The 11,314-nt window shown below is 35.2% G+C and overlaps 1 protein-coding gene across 2 annotated transcripts; it reads right to left on the reverse strand.

Moving 5' to 3' along the window:
- Nucleotides 1-636: 636 nt before the first annotated feature.
- On the reverse strand, nucleotides 637-10,333 carry LOC114529084 (proton-coupled amino acid transporter 1-like). 2 transcript variants are annotated; one of them, XM_028550826.1, is made up of 10 exons: nucleotides 10,204-10,333; nucleotides 9,344-9,497; nucleotides 8,543-8,633; nucleotides 8,260-8,348; nucleotides 7,563-7,646; nucleotides 6,978-7,062; nucleotides 5,382-5,654; nucleotides 2,417-2,583; nucleotides 1,605-1,774; nucleotides 637-961 (listed from the first exon to the last, which is right to left on the reverse strand). In XM_028550826.1, exons 2-10 carry the CDS (start codon nucleotides 9,475-9,477, stop codon nucleotides 732-734), a joined length of 1,323 nt encoding a protein of 440 aa, XP_028406627.1. In that variant the 5' UTR covers nucleotides 9,478-9,497; nucleotides 10,204-10,333; the 3' UTR covers nucleotides 637-731. The 2 variants fall into 2 exon arrangements, with proteins under 2 accessions (XP_028406627.1, XP_028406616.1); XM_028550815.1 differs by having other exon boundaries at nucleotides 9,344-9,534.
- Nucleotides 10,334-11,314: the final 981 nt, after the last annotated feature.

Consider the following 11,314-nt stretch of genomic DNA (forward strand, 5'->3'; position numbering starts at 1 on the left):
GTATTTATTTTTACACTGAGATTTAATACATTCAATTTAGAGTGGTTTTACGGAAAGCAAAGGATGGCATCCATTAATTACGTCTCGTGAAATTCATAATGTAATACATACGACTACATCGACGTTCATATGTTAAAAAAATTGAGCGTATCATATGTATGTATTAGTCGCGTTAATTTTATTCTATTCAAAACAAAGATATGTGGAGCCAGTGGAGGTCACGATTCTATCCGGCCGTGGAGGTAGGCTGAGCACGCATTTTCAAAAGCATTTGTCAGCGGTTGCTTATTTATAATCATCAGCCTCTTTCAAAAAAAAAATGTCGCTATTTTAGAGGGCGAGCTGAACGGAATACAATTCTTTTAGTTTTAGCTGCAAGAAAAATTTAAAGCAATGAATATGGGAATGATTTATGCATTAGTGTTGATTTCAGCAAAAACCCTAGGGAGCCACAGCCACCTTAATAACTTTAGTGCAACTGAAATACTAAATTCTTACACAGAAGACCCTGGGGAAGAGATTGATTCTTGTCAAGGTACAGCTTAAATAAATAAAGGAGGCACTTTGGCAAGATCCACGCTGAATTTTCATTTCAGGGGTTAAATTTAGCTTCAAGGTTTCTTCTCTTAATTACTATTGGATTAAAAACACTTCCCTGATAATAAATTATACACCGTAATTCTTCAGGATCGAACCTCCTATATGTGCCATTTGCTGAAATTATTATTATCCTAGTAATCTTTAACGATTTCTTTTACAGAAGTATATACGCCAGCGAAGAGAACAAACAGACCACAAAATAGGAATATAACGTTTGTCAAGATGGTAAATCTTGAAAGTCGGTCGTAAAGTAGTAAAGTGTGCGCCACGGCAGGAAGAAGTAAACCAATAGTAGCTGCCACGAACGATCCAACCAAAGAAAAAACATTACCAAGTTGCGGAACACTTGCTGTAAAAGCAGCTGGAATGGAATAGAAAGAGAGTGTAAACTAGGAAACCACTGGTACAAAGTAGGGCATTTTGTGGGAGTGGACAGTCCCTAGTATAAGCATACTATTTCCATTATAAGTTCCAATATAACCAGGGAGCAGCGTGGCAGCGCGGGTCTTCAAACAACTTAGCATCAAATGTGGTATAACAATTGCCTAAAATAGACAAAACATTTCTCGACGTTTCAACCTGAGGGCCTTCGTCAGGAGAGTTATTCATACTAACTTAGCGGTCACTTAGTTAATCATACTAACTAACTGATCGATATATATGTATAAATCAATTGTGATTTTTCGTTTTTGGTACTTTACTCGATGCATGTAAATTCAAGGGGGTTAAAGGATCTTAATTTCGAGTGAAATTATAACACTTCAAATTCAAGCCAGGAACTGTTAAAGGAAAAATGAGTCTATAGGTCCTCCGTCAGGAATCGGACCTACCCTTTTGCGATGTCGGTGCAATGCTCTTGCCACTGAGCTACATGCAGAAGTAGCTGACAAGAGCAAGCGTGGTTAATGTGTATAGGATGGTATATACTGTATAGATATCCTAGATGGTACCCTAAAACTTATTCATACAAACATGCATATATAAGGGTTTTTACTCGTTTTTACCTGATGATGTCAACAACAGGGCATTAAACAAAAGCGAAATTAAATAGAATCGACTTTCTGGCACTTGAGATTTCAATATAGGCTTAACGACATCATATCCGATATTATATGCAAGGATAACAGTTATACCACCAGCAGCGCCCATTAAAATTTTGCAAACTGAATAAAACCTGAAAAAAATCATAATCCGACATTAGTCTGTCTATATACCGGGTATGTTAGTTTACAATGCTATATATATACCACATTTATAGTTAGTTAGCTTTAACGGTGCATGGATGAGCCAAAGTTCAAAGTTTTTGGTACTATAGCATGTGATGAATTAGGGTGTTCAACTTTGAACCTTCCTCATGCATGCACCCCGTGCACCTGTTGCTTTATTGCAACTCTGTATACATTTAGGAAGAGTTAGCTATAATAAGAGTTTTGAAACGTTTTTCAACTGTATATAACGGAAAAAATCCTCGGTCCAGGTTACTGTGTATGTGGTTGAAAATAAAATGGTTTTTAACCTAAAGTTTTGATTTTGAATTTAGAATATACACACAATAATAACATACAGTATATCACCCAAAACTATAATTTTTGTTTTTAAAAAGTATACTAATGAGCTAAAAGCTATATATAGCAATAAGAGAAAAAAAAAATATATATATATATATATATATATATATATATATATATACATATATATATATATATATATATATATATATATATATATATATATATATATATATATATATATAGTAATAAGAGAAAAAATAATCGCCGTATAAATCAACAATTTTTCACAATATTGAAAAACATACCAAAAATTGGGCAGATTAAGAATAATGCTATCTTCACATTCTGGAAAACACGAAACATATCCAATTGTTCCTACGAAAACGTACGTAAACGAAATACCAATCATGATAACATTTATAACAAGCGGTAGCTGTCTCGGTTTTCTCGTCTTATTTTCCACTGAAAGAATCTTAAGAGAAAAAAAATGTAGGAACAGGTGGAAAAAACACACGGTGAACAGGGGCGCCGAAAGCAGTTTTGGACATGCAGCGGGGGCAGAATTTAAAGAGAAAAGGACACCGATTCGTTTCACCTATATAGTAACCACACGCGGGAAGGAAATTTAACTTAAAGTACATGCACATGCGAACTTAGCTAACTCTAGATCCACGGGAAAAGGCATTGATTAAATTTTTGTAAATTAAACTAAAATTGAACTGTATATATACGTGATATTTTTAATTTGTAAACGCGGAAGCAAGTCCATACAAAGAATCTCGTGTACAAACAAGCTATTTGTATAGTATAACTTAATTTATAATGTGGTATTATTCATTTTTCGTTTAAACACATACAAAGCTAAAGGATATACAAACCTCATAAAAACCTCAAGCTAGGCAATGTGTGATGCTGTGCATATACTAGAATATATACTTGAATATATACTTTAAGTATATATATTTGTGAAATTCATGAAATTCATGAATTTCACCAAATTTCGTGAATTAGATCACATGCACACCCTGTACACAGCCAGAAACGCGCAAGTTGCAGCAGGCCTGCTGCAGACTTGATGCAAGTTGCGATCATCAAGCCGATGTCAGGATGCGTTCGCATCGCTTGCTCCGGCTTGATAATATCAAGTCTGTTGCAAGTTGTTAACAGACTTGATGCAAGTTGTGAACTGCAGACTTGATGCAAGTTGTAAATTGCAGACTTGATACAAATTGTGAACTGCAGACTTGATGCAAGTTGTGAACTGCAGACTTGATGCAATTTGTGAACTGCAGACTTGACGCAAGTTGTAAACTGCAGGCTTGATGCAATTTGTGAACTACAGGCTTGATGCAATTTGTGAACTACAGGCTTGATGCAATTTGTGAACTGCAGACTTGATGCAATTTGTCAAAAAGCGAAGTGAGGAAAGCGCCTTATGAAGCTTCGTATATCCACCATTTAAAACAAAAAACAGCCAAACGGTAGCCATCGAGGTTGCCGATCGAGACTTCGGTTTTAATGTTTCGTAAAATAACAAGCATTTTAACACTTGTAAGATACGTTTTGACTGAAAAACAAACAAACAAAATATTTTTCTTTAAAATAGTACATACACAAAGCTTCAATAAGGCGTCTTCCTCGTTACAGATTTCTCTTGAAATTGGAAAGAAATTCAGTAACGAATTTCATATTCATATCAACGACGTCGATGAACTTTACTCAGTCGTTCATGTATTTTCATTTGTTAAGCTTTAAATCATGTATTTTCGTTGCCACTTTTTCAAAAATCAAACCAGCTTTGAGCTTTCTTCTTTTGAGATTTTTTTCTTTTTCGCTTTATTTGATTTTAGCGAGGATTTTAGTTCGCACTTCGCACTTGTTAAAAACTCGAAATTTTGTTGACTCAAAATGAGACAAAAACAACCGAACTTGATTACGTGTTTAATATCTTTGTAATATTTCGTCCAATTGCAACGAGGATTGATGGCGAGTGCATACGCGCTTATCCAGTCAGATTAAAGAAACGTAACGATAGCATACGTCAGCAAGTTGTTCCTAAATTTCAATTTTTATAAAATTTATAATTATTGCGACTTGCGAGAATTTTTCTACAGCTGTCCATTTCAACTCATCTAATTTTATTGATTAGAAATAGCTGTATGACTAAATAAAGCAAAATAATCTTTTTTGATATAAAATACAAAAATCTACCATGTACAGCAATAAAATAATCGAGGAAACTGCTTTCCAGGGCCGAAGCGAACAATAAACAAACCTGTTATAAACTGTGAACCTCGTTGTGAACAAATCAAATAAACTTGTTACCAAGTTGCTACAGCAAACGACAAATATCAAGTTGCAACAAGCCTGATTTTAACGACTTGCTGCAAGTTGTTATCAAACTTGTCAGGACTTGTTAGCCACAACCATTCTGCAAATTGTTTGAACAACTTCCAGCAAGCCTGTAGATAACAACTTGCTGCGAGTCTGATTTTCTCAACTTGCATCAACATTGATGTGCTCACAAACTTGCTGCCAGTTGTTCCATCAGACTTGTTAAAACTTGATATCGACAGACTTGATTCAAGTTGATAAAACAAGTTGCATCAAGTCTGCAAGTGACAGCTTGCAGCAAGCCTGGTTTTCTCAACTTGCATCAGCATTGATGCGTTCATCAGACTTGATGCAAGTTGTTTCATCAGGCTTGCTGCGAGTTGACATTTGCAAACTTGATGCAACTTGTTTCATCAACCTGCATCAAGTCTGCAAATGTCAACTTGCAGCAAGCCTGATTTTACCGGCTTGCTGCAAGTTGATGACGTCAACAAGCTTGCTGCAACTTGTCGACAACTTGAAGCAGGCCGGTAAAACCCGCAACTTGCAGCAAGTCTGTGGCGTTTCTGGCTGTGTATACCCCATATACAAATTAGTTTGAATAGATATACAAATGATTACAAACACTAACATGTCGCAGCTCTCGGAAGCTTTCGTCCAATTGGATAATGCTTTTCGATGCTTTCTAAAGAACGAAGCTATGCTATTGGTTGAAACAGAAATGTATTGTAAAGTACAGCCAATGAAAATCATTCTTGCGAGGAGCTGCGACACTACCCTTTGTAACTGATCTATTCAAATCTTATTTATTTATTACAAATTCATTTCACAAGTTGTTGCACGCTCGCGTGATTGCATGTATATTCAATACAGCACGGCCGCAAGTTATGTATAAACATTACATAATTTAGATAACATAGATACAAATCTACTTACAAATGGGGCAATGTTGAACGCAAAGAATACCATTCCTATAGTTAATGGCAGCTTTGACCATGTCACTGTGTTGTCTACCGTCCAACTTGATGTTTTTGAAAATATGTGAACCATCAAGGTGACAATCGTAATGACTTCAAATGTATTGGCAATTAACGAAAACCATGCCAGAAAATCCGGTCTTCGTATGAAGATTGTGGGTAAAACAAAAACATATATAACGAATACCCAAACGTTTATGTCCAGCTCGAGAATATTTTGTTCCTTGAAAGCCTACCAAACCAATAGAATTTAATTGTCATGAGTAAAAAAAACTAACATTCGGCACTAGCAAACTAACATTTTTGGGCTGTTAAGTGTTAAAATAATATATTTTACTTTGATTGCATGCATGCATGGTATATAGTTAAATCATATACCCTTTATTTTTTTTTTTACAAATCAGCAGCGGGCGTATTCCTAGCCCTTGTCCTGCAATCTGATTGGCTGTAGCAGCGGGCGTAATTTTACGATATCCGACCATGAATGCATGGTGCGGAATCCTAATATATTTATGCTCGAACGAAAGCGTACTTGTTTTGTTTTGTTTCTCTAAAGATTTTTTCGCAAACTTTTGACTTTTTGACTTTTTTATTTTAAAATGTATGGACCAAATGATTATCACGATAAATTGAAGTTGATTTTATAGTAAATCAACTTATTTAGGCAGTTGTTATACCACATGCATTTGATGTTAAACAAATGAGGTTTTGATAGTTTATGTTTTTGGTCGCCATTGCTGAGTCTTACCACACAATGATAATACGACCGAACGCCGCTTTTGGTAAAAATTAATATTTACCGTTTTGGGCGGTCCGGATAGAAAAATATTCTCCCGAAGTATCGACAGAATGGAACCGGCGGACTTTGCAGCGAACTATTCGGACCATGCAGCCAGTATAAAATAACATATTTCTCTAGGGCAATCTATGCTATGTATAGAAGGCGGACTATATAGCAATCCTGTGACTTCTCCCCAACAAAACACCGATTTTACGGGTGCACGTGTGCATGTGTTTTGGGGGAAGGTTAGTGTGACAATTATAGAAAGCTATTCGTAGATAAAAATTTTCGAGTCAATCAGTCAAATCACATTACATGCGGTCATACGAAGGTGTTGACTTTTAATTACGATTTAACTTAATTTCACACCAATATAATACGCGTTCGAAAGCGCAAATTTTGCAATAATTAGAAAAAGTCGTCTAAAACACTGCGAGATTTTATGAACAACTCGAGGTATAAAAGCATGCGTAGACCGTAAACTGAAATATCATGAACATGCACAACGATGAAATGACTGATAAATAATAACATATAGAAATGAATTCAAGATACGTTATCTAAATAACGGTAAACGCTATACTGACAGTTGCATGACTAAATGGTTTACATACATGTATATTAATATATATATATATATATATATATATATATATATATATATATATATATATATATATATATATATATATATATATATATATATATATATATATATATATATATATATATATATATATATATATATATCCATGAGAGCCCTCGTGAACATACCTGTTTCCAAATGTTTGCGACGAACAGAATCATCGCGCATGTCAGAAAAAAAGCGCCGATCAAGAGAAAAATATCAGCAAACAGCCTATATGCATGAAAACGTTAAACTGAGAACGGCGAGTAAAAAACACAATACCGAAGTGAAAGGTTATAAAAAATTACAATCTGATATGTTATATCAATTTTAAAATCAACAGTGATTCCTGCAATCTAATTGGTTTTAGAAATGATTTTAGCATTAATCGCTGATTCAATACGTCCTACATGCATGTTATTACATTAGTGTCCTTACACGTTTTAACAATCTCTTTCACACTGAGAAAACTTCATGTTTTTAGCGAGATGCATATCGACACATTACCGTGACTGCTTCGCATAAAATAATTTTGAAAATGATGAACATGCACCCAACTTTCTTTACAGTACCCTATAACTATTAATTACATATATATGTACCCTGTATATATATATATATATATATATATATATATATATATATATATATATATATATATAAATATATATATATAAATGCGTGCAGCTTAATCACACGTATCTTAATGTGAATATTTAAATGCAAATAACCTTCCAATCTGTTCCCATCTCTCGTTCACTAATTTTCCACAAGCTGCGCCAATGTCGCCAAAATAGGCAGTTTCGGTTCTGTTTCTGCGTGAAATAAAATTCGGTGTAACTATACGTGCATGCATGCATGTAGTGCTTGTTAGTGAAACAACTTATGCATGCAGTTATCGTTCCAGTCCTAATATAGTTCACTGCATGGTTATAAATAAAGCATCAGTATTCACCTATTCAATTCTTTCCCACATTTTTTTGCTTTTTTATTTTTCTTAATTATATCAACTCAACCTCAACAAAATAGCATTTGTGTATTGTCACAAGATTATTCTGTGGGTCAGGCTTAAGTATCTGCCTTCAGAATATAGCTTCTCTTATACAGTGACAAAGTCTGCCAACAAGTACATGATGTTAAAAAACAATCAAAGACTCTTCCGACAGCTAAAGAAGCTAGGCGGTGTTACACTATATGCAACTTGCCTTGCAATTCTACTCCTTAGGCATCTACAAAGTTGTCAAATACGAACATTTCTTACGATCTGCTAACGTTTTCTTAGCATTTCGAATACTCTTTAGAAATTGACAACTGCATGCATACATACATTGCAATTTGCAAGGAAACTATTTGCATAGTGTAACAACTGGTGCACAATATTACGAGAGTATCTTTGCATATTATCCATTGTAAACTGTTCAAAATTACCTCCGAGCAACTTCCCATGAAGTGGAAACTAATAGTTGCAATCCATATATCGTAAGACATCCACAAATAAAAATCAAGATTACACCAACCTACCAAACATTATACGAAAATGTCCATGCGTGTATATGCAAACTAAACTATTTATATACGAAGGCATGTAGCTATAATCATAAAATATATTATAGGAGGAGAGACGTGTATATAATATATAAGTTAACATACTAAAAAGATTTAATACTCGCGTAAATATATTTTTTATCAATGAAAACTTTTCTATACCCACCAAAACACCTGAATATTGAAAGGCAGCAGGCAATGAGAACCAACCAGCACCAACGCAGAATTTAAAAATCATAAGAGCGCTTTGATATCCTCTAAAACATAAACAAATGCATGCGTGATGAAATGATGCATAGATGCATCCGGGATGCATAGATGCATCTGGTGATACACGTCATGTCTATAAAATCGTAGATGTTTATACTGGACGACATTCTACTTAACTGAATAGATTGCATGTCAGTATGCATGTGGACAGTAATCCTAACATAATATGTGTATTAGACTATTAGTTTGCAGAGCCCCTAGCTTAAAGGGAGCAATTTACCTCGAGATCGAACCAGCCTTAAGTGACAGCGGGTAAGCAAATCTGCAAATGGACATGCATGCATGGCACAATCGAACGAAAGGGGAGAAGGCCCGTTAGTATGTATTTTTCCTATATATATAGTGGCCGGGCGCATGACGGTTAATGAATTGGTATCGCCAATGATTAGGATATGTACGACTACCAATATAACCAGGGAGCAGCGTGGCAGCGTCTTCAAACAACTACTTATATAGCATCAAATGTGGTATAACAACTGCCTAAAATAGACAAAACACTTCTCGACGTTTCGACCGGAGGGCCAGTTCGTCAGGAGAGTTGTTATACCACATTTAATGCTAAGTTATGTGTGATTACGCTTATCACTTGATAAATTACATCTCTCACTCTTGACCTTCACAATTCATACATAGAAATGCGAATAGATATATCTAACAAGATGCATTCTTCGTGCATCTAAAACATCAGTTAACTTACGTTAGTAAATGTTCCCCGTCTCTTTCGTCTGCATCACGACCCTTAGTCTTAGAGCATTCCTTTTGCAAAGATTTATCAACTACAGGTAAGAGCTGAAGCCCCTCTTCATCGAAAGATTCTTTGCATTTTGGCATCCTGTGAACCACTCTGAATCCTAGAGATATCATATATGTGGCACGAGTTCAATTCACCTAAACAATGAAGCAATGCAAAGGAAAAATCTAGATCTAGAGACAACCCTAGTATAGGGATTTCCTGGGACATAAATAAACCGTGTCCCCGTCGTTGTGTAGTACTACATCTGTACTCATATTCAAAATCGAAGGTAAATTATTAAGTCGCAGGACAGAAGATATTTAGCATGGCGTCGCCAGGCTATTCGGCAAGTGTTTATTCGGCAAGTGCTTATATTCGGCAAGTGTCTATTAGTACAGCTCGTTCCTAGCGCCGGCCGCGCCCGGCAAATATACTAAATTTGTATGACCAACAATCACATCGAATTGATTTCTTAATTCTTCTATTATATTTCTGCCTATTCACCTATCCATTCCATACCATTTTGTGATCACTGCCGGACGCCAGAGCCAGAATGAGATATTCTACAGGCAGCATGCGGCTATCTGGCAAACTGCATCATGTGGCATTGTCAAATTTGAAAATAACGTACAACCAGTACGATATAGTGAATCATCTAATATACTCATGTAGCAACAAACACTATACCATTTAGTATTAGAGCAATAAACATACAGTTGATGTATAAACATACAGTTGAGTGTGAGGGAAATACACAGACTTAATGAATTAAATTAGTTCTGTATTGTAATTACAATCGTTATCCACACGTATATATACTTTACCTTAAACATTCCGAGCAAAAATAGGTTGGCAAAATCCTCAAAATTCAGCTAGTAAATTAACGACGCAAACAATATATTTTATACTTTTTGTCATACATCGGGCGTTTGTTGACCTTGTTTATGCTTTGTGTAACGTGATACGAGTCAACGAACAGCTGACATGCATGCTTCACTAACTTCTCATTTGCAATATAATGCAAATTGTATTGTATTCAGGATATTCTACAGGGTGTCCCAAAAAAAACGAAAACTATTGAAATCACTCATTGTTAAAATTTGAATGCCGTGTTCACGAATTTATTTCAGCCTGTGGGGATTTAATGCAACTTATAAAATGCTAAATGCTTTGTGTTGCTGGAGAAAGGGGACATGTCGAAGGTCATGGTCCTTAAGATGCACATTTAAATAATGTTATCCATATTTGTAAATTGTAAATATTGTTTATAAATATCATTTTTGCGAAGGAGCAAATTTCACTGCATCATATGCATGCATAAAAAAATGCTTATGGCAACCCCGATTATAAACTTGTGGGCCCAACAGAGTGCTTAGGCATTCAAACTCTAACAATGGCATTGTTATGGGTGATTTCATTAGTTTTCGTTTTTTTTGGGACACCCTGTATTAGAAATACATGCATGTAGCAACCCCTCGCCTCGGTTAAAAGAAATTAGTTAAGCGTAGGGATGGTGACATGATTGTTAGAAAATTTATGTGGTTTGGGGGTTCAGTTGGAGGGTACATGGATGTGAGAAAGAGAAATTGAGGGAAGTATGGAAATATTTTTCTGCACGTTGGAGGCACTGTAGTCATAGCAACTATGATTAATACCCAGATGTCTCTCTTCTGATTAAAAAAGTGTAAGCGCTTGCCAGCAAGTGACTAGAGGCATTCGCCCCCCCTCCCGAAATTTCAAAATGGAGCCGAACAATTTTATACATCCATTAAACTCCTCAGTCTCCTCTCATTTGTTAGAGAAAGGGACTGCGTGGTTAGGTTTGTGTCTGAATCCATCACCATCTATATATATATATATATATATATATATATATATATATATATATATATATATATATATATATATATATATATATATATATATTATAATATA

This window comes from Dendronephthya gigantea, unplaced genomic scaffold (genome assembly GCF_004324835.1).
Source record: "Dendronephthya gigantea isolate DGI-Jeju-01 unplaced genomic scaffold, DenGig_1.0 000001F, whole genome shotgun sequence".
Lineage (NCBI taxonomy): Eukaryota > Metazoa > Cnidaria > Anthozoa > Malacalcyonacea > Nephtheidae > Dendronephthya > Dendronephthya gigantea.

Excerpts from the sequence above, each read along its gene's own strand:
- LOC114529084 (XM_028550815.1), bottom strand. The coding sequence starts at position 9,510 with ATGATATCTCTAGGATTCAGAGTGGTTCACAGGATGCCAAAATGCAAA. Across the intron at positions 2,584-5,381 it reads CGTTCAACATTGCCCCATTT|ATTCTTTCAGTGGAAAATAA; the intron begins GTAAGTAGATTT and ends TTTTCTCTTAAG. Across the intron at positions 1,775-2,416 it reads CTTAATCTGCCCAATTTTTG|GTTTTATTCAGTTTGCAAAA; the intron begins GTATGTTTTTCA and ends GATTTTTTTCAG.